The 18,073-nt window shown below is 32.3% G+C and overlaps 1 protein-coding gene across 1 annotated transcript; it reads right to left on the reverse strand.

Annotated features, from left to right (window-relative positions):
- Nucleotides 1–6,738: 6,738 nt before the first annotated feature.
- LOC112798046 (F-box protein CPR1-like) lies at nt 6,739–8,993 on the reverse strand. The gene is made up of 3 exons (XM_025841201.3): nt 8,729–8,993; nt 7,288–8,587; nt 6,739–7,045 (listed from the first exon to the last, which is right to left on the reverse strand). The coding sequence occupies exon 2, from the start codon at nt 8,528–8,530 to the stop codon at nt 7,538–7,540; it is 993 nt and encodes a 330-aa protein (XP_025696986.1). The 5' UTR covers nt 8,531–8,587; nt 8,729–8,993; the 3' UTR covers nt 6,739–7,045; nt 7,288–7,537.
- Between the last annotated feature and the right edge of the window lie 9,080 nt (nt 8,994–18,073).

An 18,073-nucleotide genomic window follows, 5' to 3' on the forward strand; every position in this document is an offset into this window, starting at 1 on the left:
CAATATCATTCAACAATCAGACTTTAAAATCAATCCTCATTATTCTTCATTCCTTAATGTCGCACCTCCCATTACGTTCATCAATAATTCATATCAAAATATAATTCATTCTTTTTTAAATAAAACAAACTCAAAACATATTTATTTTCTTAATAACTCAAAATCAAATCATGTAATCCTTAAAATCCAAATTTTTCTAAATAACCACTTAAAACGAAACTTTCAATTTTTTTAAAAATTTCGGCAACATCTTTAAAATTCGGACTTTGCCACCCTTCAAGGATCCCATCCAAAACATTTCTCAAACTCTTTTCAAATCATTTCCAAAATTAGACCAATTCCATTATCTCAAGCCATTTCAATTCTAAAAAAATAATTTCCGATAAATCAACAAAACCAATTCAAATGCCGATTCATTTTCAATATCAAATTAACTCCAAAACCAAAAAAACCGCTTTTCATAATAATCAATCAAATCAACTTTCCAAATTCATTTTTATTAGCAACCACACACCACTCAAGCAATAAATAATTCAATCCAGTAAACAACCACATCCATAAGACTCACATAATTACATTAATATATTTTTCATATTAATATCTATTTATAACAATTCTGTAATATAAAATAAATTTAAAAAAAATCCCTACCTCGACCGGTCGAAACCCAACAGCTATACAGCGGGTCAAAAATCCTTTTCCTTGGCCCGCAACTGCAGCAGCTGCAACCACCACAACTTCATTCCACTCCCACGACAACCACAGCAACTCTAATCGTTACATGCAACTTCGAAAACTCAACCCTATCGAAAATATGCCGCAAATTTCTCAACCGCAAATTCCAATGACGGCGGAACCACCTGGCGACCCCTTATCTCTCCATGTGCATTCTGTTTCACTCCCGACGACGGCGTGCAGGCGACGGTGACAGATCTGGCGGTGACGAGAGTCACAGCGATGCGAAACAGAGGCACGAACAGCGGCGATGGTGGCTGGGCTTGACGGCGACACAGGGTAACGGCAACGATCCTTCGCGCAGCGGCTTTGGGCAGAACGCACGTCTTCTTCCTCTCTCACTGGCTTAGTTCACTGTTTTCATTTAATTGCAAATTTCATTTCGCCACATTGGGTTAATCAAAGCATTTTCTCTCATTTTATTGTTTAGGACAGACTTTGCTCTTTGTTTCAAAAGGTTACTTTATTTGTATCTATTATCTAATTACTAGAGAAAATATTATCAGTGCCCTATATCAACAAGAATCTTGATTTTGATTTTGATTTAACAAGAAAAGCCTCCCTATATTGCTGTTTCTAAAACAAGTAAATTCACCCAAGTTATGATTAATGTCATGTCCTATACCACCAAATAAGAAACTACCGTTAACTTGCTTCATCCATCGTATAAAAAATAAGAATAAAGTATCGTTTTTGTCCTTAACGTTTGGGGTAAGTCTCAAAGTTGTTCATAATATTTGAATCGTCCTATTTAAATCCCTAACGTTTCAAAATTGACTCAATGTTGTCCTGCCGTTAAGAATCTGTTAACGGAATTGACGGCGGGACAAAATTGAGACGATTTTGAAACGTTAGGGACTTAAATAGGACGAAAACGTTGGGGACAAAAACGATACAAAGAAATAAATTTTAATTTATCCTTCATTAATATCAATATTTTACCGTACATAGTTATTCAATTATTTTTTAATCACATTTAAGTAAATTACACTTAATCACATTACTTTGATTCTAAATAAATTTATTTTTTTTATAATTTTACTTTTAAAGATTTTTACTCATCATGAAATATTTGTAAAATGACTAGAATCACATTACTTTATTGTATATGTATCATTTTTTTCCCAACAAGTTTATGTACTAGTCATTCTACAAATATTTTATAATGAGAAAAAAATTTTAAGAGTAAAATTATAAAAAAATAAATTTATTTGGAATAAAATTAATGTGATTAAGTGTAATTTACTTAGATGTGATTAAAAAATAATTGAATAACTATGTACCGTAAAAAATTGATATTATTGAAGGATAAAATTAAAATTTATTTCTATGTATCGTTTTTGTTCCCAACGTGTTCCTCCTATTTTAGTTCCTAACGTTTTAAAATCGTCTCAATTTTGTCCCGCCGTCAATTCCTGTTAAGAGATTCCTAACAGCAGGACAACATCGAGTCAATTTTGAAACGTTAGGGACTTAAATAGGACGATTCAAACGTTAGGGACAACTTTGAGATTTACTCAAACGTTAGGGACAAAAATGATACTTTACTCAAAAAATAATTAGCATACAGCATACCTACGGCTTCTTTATCACATTTTGATGTGATTTAGTAAACATAATTTGTTTTTTAATTTGGTAAAATGTTGCATTTTAGTATTTTTATTACAATCACCAATATAGTCATTAAGACCAAGTGAAATTTTTTAATTAGTTGTTGTATATCATTCTTTAGTAGCGATTTATTGTTGCTTTACTCCTATTCAGTTCTGTTTTGAGTTTGCATTATGCATATTCTGAAATATTGCTAGTTACTCTAGTCTGATCTATCTGTCTTGGATTGGTAGTTTCTTTTACATATTAGTTTAAGGCCCAGTTTGGGTAACCAACTTAATTAAGTTCCTTTTGATAAAATAACTTAAACAATAAATGACTCTGTTAAAAGTAACTTATAAATAAATTATTTTGTGTTTGGATTTTTAACTTTAAAAGTGTTTATTTTATAGAAATATGATGAAAAGTAGAAGTATTATGAGAGAAGTCATTTTTTTTAACTTCTCTGTAAGCTCCTAAATAGCTTCTTAGAAAGTTGCAATTTGGTTTTGAAAATTGCACCCGACATTAATACTACTACTTTTCATAAGTCAAAAGTTAAAAAAAATTACTTCTAAAGTTTCCCAAACGGACCATAAGTGTAGCAGGTTGATGTAAGAATGTAAAATACAAATCCTTAGTAATTGACTTATAGCAATCTGATCAAGAACAACTTTTTGGTTTTAAAGATATTGTTATTATGATGATGAAGAAAATAGATAGAAAGCTCATAAAAAACAATTTTGTGGTTTCAAAGAAGCAGACAGGGCAAGTGCACATAGTGGATTCGCCACCAAAATAGTGTTGTCGCTTACAAGCCCAAGATGTTACAGATGTGAAGGATTGAAGAGAGATATTCTTAGATGGGATATTGCAGAGTAAACCGGAGAGCTGATCTATTTGGATGTTGTGAGGTTGGGTCTTGGATATAATGTTGTTTGTTTGGTTTTATGTGTGATGTATTTTTCAAAGCACTTACCCAAATGAAGATGTTAAAAATATCTTTTTATAAAGATATTTGTGTTAAGAGTGTGATTTGTTTGTTTAGTCACACTTTAAATAAAGATAACACTTTTATAACATATCAAAATCAAATTCTGCAATTCATCGTCTAATGTTAAAAAATAAGTATATTTACATGAAGAGAATTATAAAATTTTTATTGTAGTATTCACTATTTTTTTAATCGCCTTAGTTCATATAAAAGGAATATTCTTTTTTCTCTGTTTGTTTCTTAGAGGTTTTTTATCGAGGTTCCTCTTATATGTGTATTCTATTGGTGAGTGGCATGATAATTTAATATTGTTTTGAGATTTCGTTAATAGTTACCTGTTTAAGCTTGTATAGCTTCGTAGTTTTAGAGTAAAGCTTTACTAAACTATCAAATTTAAAAAAGAAAAAAAAAAAAGAAAAGAAAAGTGAAGGTAAAAATGCAATCTTTTTATCAACAAGCTAAATGCACTATAGGCTATAGCATTTACTCTGCCATTTGCTGAGAATTGATTTTTAACAATCTACTTTTGCTTGACTTATAATTAAAATGATTATATGCTTATATTTATGTACTTACATGCAGAAAAATGAAACTTAATGAGCCAATACAGTTCACTTTTAAAGCAAAAAAACTGAATTAGCAAATTGATAAATCTCAATGTGGAATTCACATGTTAAATCTCATAATAAAGTGTGATATTGTGTGAATACATTGCATGACCTATTACATTCTTTCTACCGACCACCAACGCATGAAGAAAAGGCAATTAGCAATATAAGCTTTCTAGAATCATTTAAACAGAGGAGTAAGTATTTAAAGAACCGAATCTAATGATAGATCAATGAAAGATAATGCAACAAAGAAAATATTGTACAGCTATAAAACATAAAGAAGTAAATGTAAAACTTCAACTGCATTCATAATCTAAGAAATATTATTTTACTATTATATATAATTAAAAGACATATTGAATTTAACAAGAGGAAACTCAATTGCATTTTCAAATGTTTGAGTTTTTCCCAAACATAGTTGGAAAGAAATCATACTTTAAAGCAAAAGAAAAATAGAACAGGAGTTTTGAGATGCTTCTTTCCAGCTCAACTTGCAAACCTACACTTCATTTACAACACAATCAAGTGTCCAAGTTGTTAGGGTTTTTGGCAAGGAAGAAGATTCATATGCCTACTCCATCAATTCGGTTAAAAAGACGAGCATTTTCCCGCGTTTTTTTGTTCTCTTTTCAGTTCCTAGAAATAATGCAACTTTGGAATCAGCTATTTGGAATCAATTTACAGCGACCATAAATTTTTTTTTTTTTTTGAATTACTGCTGATTTTGGTCAAAGGTTTCAACCAATGAACAACAAATCTTAATTCAAGATTAATGTGATTTTTTAATAAGCATTTGCTGAATTCAAGTTCACCATCAAAGCTCATTAGTAGTTATAAGATAGTAATTTTAATTCTCATTGGACGAAGATTCACGGATCTTTTCATCATGCATCACAATGCAAGTAAAAGTTAATAAAAAGAAAAGCTTAGCTTGTTTCTTTTGTCTTAAGACTTCAAGTGTTAACAATAGTAAAAACCAGTTTAGTCAAGGAAAAAAAATTTTGATTATATTTTTAGCGGTTCAACTAGGTTAGAATAATTTAAAAAAAATTAAAATAAACACGTCCAAATAAATTTGGTGTCTTTTTAAATTTAAATACACATCCAAAATACAAACTAAATAAAACTGAAATTTAAAATCTAAATTTTAAAATTTCCATTTTGATTTTAAGATTTTTAATTACTAACCGATTATAATTTAAATACACATCCAAAAATAAAATTTTAGATTTATGATTTTGGATGTATTTTAAAAATATTTTGTATATAACTTAATAATTTTAGATGTATTATAATTAAAAAAGACAATTATTTTAGATTTATGATTTTGGATGTGTTACAAATATATTTTGTATATAACTTAATAATGTGTTATAATTTAAAAAAAAAAAACAAATTTTTATGAACATTTCACCTACTTCTTCTTATGATGAGCACAATTATTTACAATTGACTTACGAATGTGTCAATTAATTATTTATTGTGCAATTTTATAAATTTGGATGGGTAAACAAATTATTTTAACATGAATTTTGGATGTGTTAATAAAATAATTAGTGTTCAATCTTATAATTTGAAAGTGTATTTTTGAATTTTAAATTTTACTTGTATAATTTTGAATGCACAAATATCTCCAAGTTGCTCTTTTTCTTCAAATCAAATTAAAGTAGTTGCAGCATTCCACTTAACAATGGAGGTAAACTGGTAATTCAACTCATTCGACTAACATTTTGCATGGATCATAATCAAAAGTAAGAGTAATGCAAGCTCAGATTGGTTCATAACTATAACATGTTAAGTTATTATGCGCTACCATAGATAGATGGAACCTTAAATACTAGGTAATAAATCCAAGATTGCTTAATCTTAACGCATAAAATCACTTAGAAAATGACATATTCACAAACTATTTCTGAATTAAGCCACCACATTTACAAATCAAACCTAAGATAATACATCAAGATTAAATGACATAATCAAATTGGACTCCTAGTAACTAGTGGAGTTCATCACAATGCTAAATCTCAACCCAAAAAAACGGAAGGTTCTTCATTCTTCTTCATGCTCACCTTCCCAACCCAGCATTTCAATCGCAATGGAAATCACGCGTCCCTTCTGAATCTCTTTCCTAGTTTGAAGCTTAGTTATGACAGCTAGCCTCATCGAGTAAAACCATGTTTTCTATACTTTGGGATGTATCCCGAAGACTATGCAATTCCTGTGAAACGATTGATAAAATTATGGGTTGCTAAAGGGTTAATACAACCACCAAATACAGGAATATTAAATGCACCGGAAGTAGAAGATATTGCTGAAGAGTACTTGAATGAGTTGGTCATGGTGGCAAAAAGGAGTGATGGAGGGGTCAAAAGCTGTGAGATTCATGACCTTCTCCTTGATATTTGCATATCAGAGAGTAAAGCTGACAAAAATTTAGAGTTTGAATTAAGCAAATTCTAAAATATTGCGACTTGCTCTAGTCTGATCTATCTGTTTTAATTTTTAAATTGGACATTTCTTTTGCATATTAGTTTAAGGAATTTAGATCCTCAAATTTTGAATTTTCACTTTAGAGGATAAAATGTGATCTCTCACCCTTGGATAGTTTATCTCTCATATTTTCTTTTGATCTCACCTATGAAATAAATGGTAAAAAAATCACACTTTATCCTCTAAAATGAAACATCATATGAATTAAGGAATCTCATTGCTCGATAAAACAGAGATAAACAGAAATTTTACAAGAGATTCATTTGACAAATTCACTAGACTCCACACCTAGCATCTCAAGTTTGCAGGAGAAACGTATTATCCCCAAAAGAATCTACAATTAAAACTTCTAGGATTGGATTCATAAGGTTTTGACATGATAAAAGAAAAGTACATTATGCAATCTTCAAAATAAAGCATCTAAAGTTTTACATAACCAACTAAGAAATAAAACATCTAAAGTTTTGCATAACCAACTAAACTTCATTTGCACTTTTCAAATGTTCTTCTTCCCCATGTGTCAAGCTATTCACTTGTATGTTGGCTCCTAATTCTCTTTCTTTCTTTGATGCTAACCTTTAGCAACATCAGGTTGTTCAAAAATATTTATGGTGAACTTGATGGCCTGCAACAAAAAAAGCTCAGGTAAAAGACAAAGTTTTAGACATGAAAATAATCTAAACTTCAAAACTGCACCACAAGCCCGGACTACAGGAAGGAAGACAGCGATCAATGATTTCTAAGCATTGATAAATTCAAATTTCAGCATCCAGAAACAAAAGTCACATTTGATTGGAACTTGATGCAAAATGCAATGAAAACTAACGGGAATAGCTTGGTACAAAGCATAGGAGAATGGTTACATACCGATTTCCTTCTTCATCTTCTTCTTGTTATCATTATCCTTAATGTCACTAGGGAGTGGCAAGAGACTCTCTGTATACACAGTAGCGGTTTCGCAGAAGGGAAAGGGACGTTGATAACACAGATTTAGATTTTTAAAATGCTTGAGCAGGTCTCCTCTGACATTATATATGAAGTACTCTTTTTCACCACACGAAGTATAACCTCTTCCAATAATATCCCTATTACTAGATAAGCACAGAGGCCGGAAGTCCTAGCAAGGAATCTGATAGAGAGTCCAAGATGAGTGCACTTTATATTCTTTCATCACCCATACGTCAGTATTTAGGCAATCATCACTGGGAGTAGACAAGGCTAGGCAGCCTCCAAGTAGGGCAAGACTTGGATAGGAACATAACAGTTGTTTCGGCGCAGATATAGTTGAAAAAGTCATTTCCTTGAGATCAAATATAACAATAGCATCGCTGGAATCATTAAAATGGTAAGGCACCCAATGAAAAGCGCCATTAAAGAACAACCCACAAAAATGATAGTAATCAAAACCCACAAGTTTGGGGACTGCAGCATCAAGATTAATCCATGAATTGGTTCTCAAGGAAAAGCAATCCAAACGAGATTGTCCTTCACAATCTCTCCAAGCTACAAGAAGTAAGTAATCATCCTGTGATGAATCATAACCAAATCCATGCAGATGCACGCCATAGGGAATCCTATAGCCATGGCGCTTACTATGATGAACAATATGAGAGTAGGATATTCTTTTGCTGGATCCAGTGAGTGGGTTCCATACCACAAGAAAATATGGGTCTCGATGGAAGAGAATAAAGCCTCTGCAGGATCCCACGACCAAAAACTTAGAAGGTGGTTTCTTCTTGAAAGGCGGACACACCTCTTTTTGTAATGCATCATTGCCGTCTAAGTAAATCAAGTCAGCTATAGTCTCGTTTTTCATGATGAAGTATGCGTTGGTGGCGGCTGGAGAGTGGTGAAAATGCAATTCTGCAAAGTCAGGATCAGAAATGAGAGAGCACCAGAGCTTGGAAACGCACCTAAGGCGAGCGAGATGTCTGATCGGCACCCGCAGTAGGATTCTGTGAATCAGCTCAAGAGGGAGGATCTCGAGAATGCTCTTGCTCCTTTGATTATTCTTCTTATCCATGCTCGCTTCCTCTTTTACTTTGTTCCCTGTTTGCTTCAGCTTCTTCTTCTTATCCATGCTTGGATTGCTGAGCTTTTCGCAATTCATATACCAATTCACTCAACTCCGGTTTCCGGGACTTGAAATTGCCTTGAAAACCTAAAACTAAAAGGGGAAGGGTTAATTTTGGATTGGCTTCTGAATTAAAAAATGTTACGTATTCTTTAAAAATTAGATTTTAGCTAATCCACATTACATTTATTTTTTAAAATCCCCAATTATACATAATTGTGCAAGCAGAATTACTTTAGACAAAGAAGGATTGTGACGACCCAGGACGAAAGAGGCGTGCGGGGGAGCTGCGGGTCGCCAATGGGTCGCCAATGGAGCTGCGCGTCGCGGATGGAGAAGATCTTCGCAGGGGGAGGGGGAGCTCGTTGCGGAGGGACGTGCACAGTGCGGGAGAAGACGATAGCGGCGAAGAGGGAAGGCGCTGCAGTTCTGGATTTTTAGTTTTTACGAAGGAAAGATTTTTTTTAATTACCACAAAAGAGGTAATTAATTGAAATATGTGTATAAAAGAATATTTAGGGTTTTATTTATGATGTATTAGTATTAAGAAGATTTAAAATTTAAAATTTTAATTTGTTTATTCTGTTTTTTTAGATTTGTTTTTACTTTTTAAATTAAAAAAAGACAATAAATATATTTAAATGTGGTTGTTTTAGTTTTCTAAATTAATATTAAAAAGAGTTAAATAAATAATAATATATAATTGAACTGTTTTGAATTTTATAAAAATAAAACATATAAATCTTATTTTTTAAGAATTTATTTTAAAAAGTGTATAAAATAATAAAGTTAGATTTATTTAGTATTTCTATTTAGTTCATTAACAAATTTCTCTAAATTAAACTTTTTTATTCAATATATTTTTCACTTTCACATTCTAATTATTTATTCAATATTTTCTACTTTTATCTTTTACAAAATTTTGTGTAATTAACATCAAAATATTTATACTATAATAAATTAATCAAATAAAAAAATTCGAATAAACAACTTTTTTTAATCAGTTCCTAAACAACAATAGTTTTATTTTCTCTCTCTTTTTTTTGTTTTTTTAAAAGTCTTTTATTTTGGTATACTTTGCATGCAAAAAAATTACCTTAAGAAACTATGTTACCTACTTCATTTTAAACTTTTGTGATTTGACATACAAAGTGATTAAGCATTAATTTATTTTTGTCTGGTCTGCCATAATTTGCTAGAGAATTACTTAAAACCAACCGTGTTAACAGCATGATAAAAAAAATGTATATTTTGTGTATGTAATTAATTGATAAAATAAAACATCTTTAAGTGTTTGTTTTGGTGCTATTAAATTGATAAAAAAATGATTTTTTTAATAAAAAAAGATCTTTTTTATTTTTTAGTGTGTTTGGTAAATTTCTAATAATAAAAGTAAAAGTATTAGAAAAATAAAAAATTATCTTTTTTGAGAATAAACAAAAAAATCTTTTTACATAAGATATCCAAATATAAAATCACTTTTACTTTTATAAAAAATTTTTTAAAAAATATCATTTAAAAATAGATATTTTTTTAGAATGACGTCCAAACAAACCTTAAGTTTTATATAACTAATTTTATTTGTACATTCATTATCTCATCTTTAATCATTAAACAGCTAAATAAAAAAAATATAAAAGCAAGTAAATTAAGTAGTCTTTTCTATTATGATATTTAGATAGAAGCCTCCTGAAAAAACATGGGAAACAATAAGAGACACAAGATTAGTATTAGAGCATCTCCAACGGGCAAATAAATGCCCTTTTACTGTGATGTCAGAGAGAAAAGAGAGATTGGGCGTTGGAGAGGAACTCATTTGAGTTTCTTTGCTAAATTCAAAGCAAAGGAGCTCCTCTGAATGGGGACTCCCATTAACCAATATAAATTTGCCAAATGACAAATAAAATAAAAAATAAAAAATTATATAAAATAATAATTAATTGAATAATTATATTAAATATTGATATTTTTATTTAATTAATAATTTATATTAATTAATTAACTAATAATTAAGTAAGTAATTAAATTATAATTAATTTATTAATAATTATAATAATTAAATAATTAAAATTTTATTTAATTAATAATTTATATTAATGATTTATATCATAATTAATATTAAATATTGTTTATATTTATATTGTTATATTAATTTAGCCGTTGCAAAAATAGACGTTGTAGAAATAGCTGTTAGAAACTAGCCGTTACTATGTTACCGTTATTATTAATAAATTAATATTTTTGTACTCTATATATACCACTTAGATACACTTCTATTCTCACACTCTCTACTACTCTTCTTCATCTTCTTCCAAGTTTACACAAAATCAAAATTCTGCTACTATTATTTTTTGTTCGAAAAATGGATCCAAACCAACTCAACTCTTTCTTCAATTACTTACAAAACTTTCCTCAAATTTCAAATACCCAACAATCTCAAACCTCAAACTCTCAAGTTCCAAATCAAAACTTCACACTACCAAATACATTTCAAAATCCAAATCCACAAAATCTTTCTAATTTCAATTTTCAAGCTCCTTATAATAATCAATTTCCTATAATCCAACCGCAAAATCAAAATTCACAAACACCCCATTTTTCATTTTCATCCATATTTAACCCCTCTATCGGAAATGTTACTCCAAATGACGTACAACGCCTACTACAAATGGCAGAGGGTCGTGGCTTCCCTGGCATGTTGGGTAGCATTGACTGCATGCATTGGCAATGGAAAAATTGTCCAAAGGCGTGGAAAGGTATGTACATGAGTGGTTATCGTGGGGTTGCAACCATAGTACTTGAGGTTGTAGCATCTTCAGACCTTTGGATATGGCATGCGTTCTTTGGAGTTTCTGGTTCAAATAACGATATCAACGTGTTAGATCGTTCTCCAGTGTTTGATGACATTCTAAATGATTGTGCTCCGGAGGTAAATTATACTATTAATGGTAATAATTATACAATGGGATACTACTTAGTAGATGGCATTTATCCTGAATGGGCCACATTTGTCAAATCAATCTCAAAGCCACAAGGGGAGAAACACAAGTTATTTGCACAATACCAAGAAGGGCAAAGAAAAGATGTGGAACGAGCATTCGGAGTGTTGCAAGCACGCTTTACAATTATACGTGGTCCAGCTCGTTTTTGGGAAAAGAAGAAGCTTGCCAACATAATGAGAGCTTGTATTATATTGCATAATATGATTGTTGAGGATGAAAGAGACACTTATGCAGGAAATTTTGCTCAAGGCTTAGAGTATGATGATGTTGAAAATGGCTTATCACAACCTCAGCTGAGAGAAGAAGATTTTGCACCATACCATCAATTTCTCCAAAGAAATGCCCAACTTCAAAATAGGCAGCAGCATAGACAATTGAAAGAGGACTTGATTGAACACATATGATAATTTCACAATGCTTGTCGTCAACTATAGAATTTAATTATATTTTCTTTTTGTATTAAGTAATTTTACAAATTATTGTAATCCCGAATTATATATTGTGTATTATTATTATATATAAATTTATTTAATATTAATATCTTTTAATAGTGAATTATTTTTAAATTTAAATATTTAAATTACATTATTAAAAAAATATAATTACATTAATTTTAAGTATTTTAATTAATTAATTAAGTGGGACTACAACAGGAACTAAAGTTAGTTCCTTCTAATGGAGAAGAGAGAGATGCTTTGAGTTCCTATTTACTGTTTATGACGCAAAAGCTGATGTAGAGTTACTTTTTATGACAGATGGGCCATAAACAGGAATTGGGATAAATTCCTTACTAAAGATGGTCTTCGTGTCCACAACATAGTTTACAATACAGAATTTATTACAATTCTAAAAGTTGTAAAAGCCTATATTAAGACAGTTAAATTTTTATAATTTATGTGCATATATTTGAACCCTAAATACACAATACTAAGTGTGTATTTGAACTCTCATTGCACACTCCTAACACATCAAAAAATCAATTAGAAAATTGAAATGAAAACCTCCATCATAAAGAAATTTATTACATTTAAAAATCAATATTGTAGAGAATATATAAAAATTGACAATTTCATTTAAATATTCTGTCATTATTGTAACGTCTTACTATTAGAATGTCACGCTTTTGGCTACCCCACTTAATGACGTCTTATTATAATGACGACTTCTGTATACATAATAATAAAATAGGAGTCTTTGACTTCCGTATACATAATAATCACGACTCCTATCCCTCTTACAAGAATTTAAAAGTAAAGTATCGTTTTTGTCTCTAACGTTTGGGGTAAATCATATTTGTGTCCCTAACGTTTAAATCGTCCTATTTGTATCCTTAACGTTTAAATTGTCCCTAATGACGGCAAGATAACATTGAATCACTTTTACAAACGTTAGGGATACAAATAGGACGATTTAAACGTTAGGGACACAAATAGGATTTATCCCAAACATTGGGACAAAAACAATACTTTACTCAGAATTTAATAATAAAGACGAGGAAAATCAATTACATATGAATAGAAACAGAAACAACACTTAACAAACACTCCGCAAACTTATTCGCCCGTCCTGAAATGATAAAGTTGTAGAGGGTGAGAACCTAACCACATGGTCTCACCACGGATTTTCAGAATTGTAATAAGAAGATATTTAGAAAGAAAACTGTTTTTAAGCACAGTGCTCATTGCTTGTCTTATGAAACTTTTGAAAACCAACTATTAACTTGCAAAAATCCAAAACCTTTTTAAAGAAATCAGTTAATTATCCAAAATCCAAAGCCTTTTTTTTCTTATAAGAAGATCTTAAAAGTTTCTTAGACTGTATGAATGACCAGCCTGTTCCAAGTATAGGTTCATTAAGTCTATGCTGAACCAGCTTGATTTTTCATACTTAACTAAACCTCAATCAGAAACCAATTACGCAATCAATCAACACTATCATCAATTCAGCACCAATCTCAATCTCAAAAGTACCACACCAGAACAAACACAGGTATAAATAGCAATTACAGCAAGTAGCTCAGATAGCAGTTAATAACAGCTAAACAGTTAGGCAAAACAAAACAAATTCAAACCCAAACAAAGCATGCAAATGCATATGATGCATATCTACCCTGTGACCGATGAGTCTCATCTGTCGGCTATACAACCAACCCGACATGTCCGGTAGCTAACCCGGACATCGTCCTGTTAAAAATGGGTGAGCGATACAAAACCACGATCCCCACCTGTTGAGCGGTACACCACCACGATCCCCACCATCTATGAGTGGTACACTAACATGATCCCCACAGACGTTTTCAATTGGAAAACAACAAACTCGTGGGCGGTAAACCACCGCGATCCCCACGCACATCAATCTTTACCTAGAGCAAGTGGACAATGCCACTGCTTTTTACCCTGTTACACATATCTCAATCAAATACAAATTCATTTTCAAATACATTCTCAATATCATTCAATTTATTCAACAATCAGACTTTAAAATCAACCCTCATTATCCTTCATTCCTTAATATCACATCTCCCATTACGTTCATTAATAATTCATACTCAAAACATAATTCATTCTTTTTTAAATAAAACAAACTTAAAACGTAATCCTTTTCTTAATAACTCAAAATCAAATCATATAATCCTTAAAATCCAAATCTTTCTAAATAACCACTTCAAACGAAACTTTCAATTTTTATAAAATTTGGATAGCATTTTCTCTAAAATTCAGACTTTGCCACCCTTCAAGGATCCCAACCAAATCATTTCTCAAACTCTTTTAAAATCATTTCCAAAATCAGACCAATTCCATTATCTCAAACCATTTTCTATTCTAAAAAAAATCATTTCTGATAAATCAACAAAACCAATTCTAAAGCCGATTCATTTTCAATATCAAATTAACTCCAAAACCAAGAAAACCACTTTTCATAATAATCAATCAAATCAAATTTTTAAATTCATTTTTATCAGCAACAACACACCACTCAAGCAATGAATAATTCAATCCAGTAAACAACTACATCTATAAGACTCACATAATCACAGAAATATATTTTTTACATCAATATCTATTTATAACAATTCTGTAATATAAAATAAATCTTAACAAAATCCCTACCTCAACTAATCAAAACCCAACAGCTATATAGCGTGTCAAAAATCCATTTTTCTCGGCCCACAATAGTGGCAGCCACAACCACCACAGCTCCATTCTACTTCTGCGACAACCGCAACAACTGTAATCGTTATATGCAACCTCGAAAACTCAACCCTATCGCAAAAACGCTGCAAATTTCTCAGTAACATATAACAGAAAAGCGACTAAACTACTTTTTGGAGCAAAACGACTTATTGTACCAAGAATGAACCAAGAATAGAGCAACCGCAACTCCAACAATCGACTCTAGCAGCGTTTTCCGGCGACAGAGGCATGGAGGCCATGACAGCAGTAGTAGCGGAGCTCCAACGGCTGCGGAACCACCCCGCGACCCCTTATCTCTCCACGCGCGTTCTGTTTCTTTCCCGGTGACGGAGTGCATGGCGACGGCGATGGTGGCTGGGCTTGACGGTGACACAGGATGACGGCTCCAGGGATGGCAACGACGACGATCCTTCCCACGACGGCTCTAGGCAGAACGACGCGTCTTCTTCCTCTCTCACTGGCTTGTGCGTCTCTCTCTCTCTCTCTCTCTCTCTCTCTCTCTCTCTCTCTCTCTCTCTCTCTCGCTCTCTCTCTCCAACGACGACGGCTCAGTAGCAGCTCCTCACGCACAACAATTTGGCGGCAGCTCCACGGGACGGCGGTGACGATTGGACAGCGGCAACAATATGGTCCCCCCTTCTCTTCTTCCTCATTCCCCTCTGCTCTCCCCGTTCTCTCTTCTCCCTTTCTTTCTTTCTTTCTTTCTTCCATCTGTTCCCCCTCCCCTATAACTGTGTATGTGTTGAGTTATGTGACAGTGTGAGTGGAAACAACTCCGCTACAGAGACAATGAGAAATCTTGACAATGTGAACAATGGACTCGTTATTTGGCCCAATAGGGGTAAAAAGTGAACACCACTTCACAAATTACCCTAAATCCAAAAACCCTCATTCAATTATTTTACAAAAACAACTATCCAAATCCTAATTACAAATAGTTTTCACCCCCAAATCCTTCTTTCTTCCCAAACGGCAGCCACCCCTGACGTTTGTCTTCGTCGTTGGCAGCCAACAGGTCAGACGGACGTCTCCTTCCCGTCTGTGTCATCCGCCGGCAACCCGCGTCGAGGCAGGCCTTGCTCGTTCCGGTTGCGCGTCCCTGGTGCCTGGCTCGCCGCTCTCTCCCGCGCTGGTGCGCAGCCTGTGGGTCACGTCCTGCCACCGTCGTCCTAGCTTCGCAGTCCGTCGCACTTGTGACAAATAACAACCATCTACGTAACTAATAATAATAACCATTCGGCTACGTATAGAGATGAACATCCGACTTTTACGAACAAAAAATAATTATCCAATTACTCACTAAAACAACCATCTGTCCTTGTATGTCGTGGATGAAGACACTGGGACGGTGAAACATGCCGGCTAGGGGGCTGCGTGAATGACGCAACATGCGCGAAGGGGGTGCTTGGACGTTCGCGGTGGGCAGGGCGGCGTCGGCTGGTGCTCTGGGTGGCGGCTGGTGCTCTGGACGGCGGCTGGTGTTCCTAGCGGCAACGGACCAGCGAGATGGGAAGAGAATGGGGGAGAGGAAGACTCCAAAACACTGACCTCACATGTGAGAAGAGGGAGATACGTAACTAGCCCTATTTGAAATCCTTATGTTTTTTGAATTCAAAATGGGAAATTATTAAAAATTAATTAAATTAATTATCATGTGATTTTAATTTTCTTTTTCACTCTATTATTCACATTGTTCACTAAACTCATTATCTCTCTATACTTTCTCGAGTGAAAATTGAGGGTTAAGGTTAGGGTTTAATTTGAAAAAAAAAAGTAAAAATTAGAGATTTTATGGCTAATGTAGGTATTTTTGTAAAATTGGAGAGTAGAGTAGTAAATTAAAACCTAATTTAATCAAACAATAATTATATATGAAAATACCGTTTATTCATCAACTTACAAATTATTTTTAAATAGGTATTCTAATTTAAAATATAAGATAATGTAATTAATTTTTTTTCATAAAAATAGAATTATTAAACTCCAAATCTTAATTATTTAAATCAATTCATATAAAATCTTCATTATTTTATAACCACTAAATTTTATAATTTAATTATAAAAAATTATTCAATAATTATAAAATTAGATAAAAATTTTAATTTATTTCAAAAATCAATTTATCACAACTTGGTTCAATCACCTCTAATAAAATAATTTTTGAAAATCGAACCTTGATCTATTAAAATATATCAAAACTAATTCTTAACCTAACTTCAAAAAATTTGGGCCTTAAAATTATCAAACAATAAGCATAAGCAAGGTTAAACAGATATGCATGAGGTGTGTTGATTTGGTTTGTGGAAACAAGAGAATTTTAAGAGAATTCAATATATCTGTAACACCTAGTTCAGGTAAGCACCTCTACCTCTACATCAATCCTTTGGTTACTGATTAGTTGCATGACATTAAGATAAATTTTGAGTCTTATTTCATTGTGATATACCTAACACATCAGCTAAAAATTATTTATTGTGTTACCAAAGCTAACATCTTAACTGAAAGTATACACAATGAAAAAATGTATATATATGTATAGCAAGCTCATCAAGAATAATTTTGTGGTTTCAAAGAAGCAGACTGGGCAAGTGCACATAGTGGATTTGCCACCAAAATAGTGTTGTCGTTTACAAGCCCAAGATGTTACGGATGTGAAGGATTGAAGAGAGATATTCTTTCTATATGCCTCTTATAAGCTGCATCCGGGTTCGAATCCCAGCTGAGACTGGTTGTTGTTGAAGAACCCATAATACCCATGTAGTGTGTTGTGTGGGTGTGTAAAGCATGGGTGTAATGCCTAGAATTGAGGGCTTTGTCCAATTCACTTAACCAAAAAAAAAAAAAAAAAGAGAGATATTCTTAGATGGGATATGCGAGGAGTAAACGGGGGAGAGCTGTTCTATTTTGGATGTTGTGAGGTTGGATCTTGGATATAATGGTGTTTGTTTGGTTTGATGTGTTATGTAATTTTTAAGACACTTATTCAGATGAAAATGTTAAAAATATCTTTCTATAAAGATACTTGTATTAAAAGTGTAATTTGTTTGTTTAACTATACTTTAAATAAAGGTAACACTTTTATAAAATATCAAAATCAAATCCTATCATTCATCGTTTGATGGTTAAAAAAAAAGTATATTAATTATAAAATTTTCATTGTAGTATTTACTATTTTTTATCACCTTAGTTCATATAAAAAGAATACTCTTTTTCCTCTGTTTGTTTCTTAGAGGTTTTTTAACGAGGTTCCTCTTATATGTGTGTTCTATTGGCGAGTGGCATAATAATGGTGAGTTGCATTTTGTTTTGAGATTTCGTTAATAGTTCCCTCTTTTAAGCTTGTATAGCTTCGTCAGAGTAAAGCTTTACTAAACTATCAAATT

Source organism: Arachis hypogaea, chromosome 14, assembly GCF_003086295.3.
Source record: "Arachis hypogaea cultivar Tifrunner chromosome 14, arahy.Tifrunner.gnm2.J5K5, whole genome shotgun sequence".
Classification (NCBI taxonomy): Eukaryota; Viridiplantae; Streptophyta; class Magnoliopsida; order Fabales; family Fabaceae; genus Arachis; species Arachis hypogaea.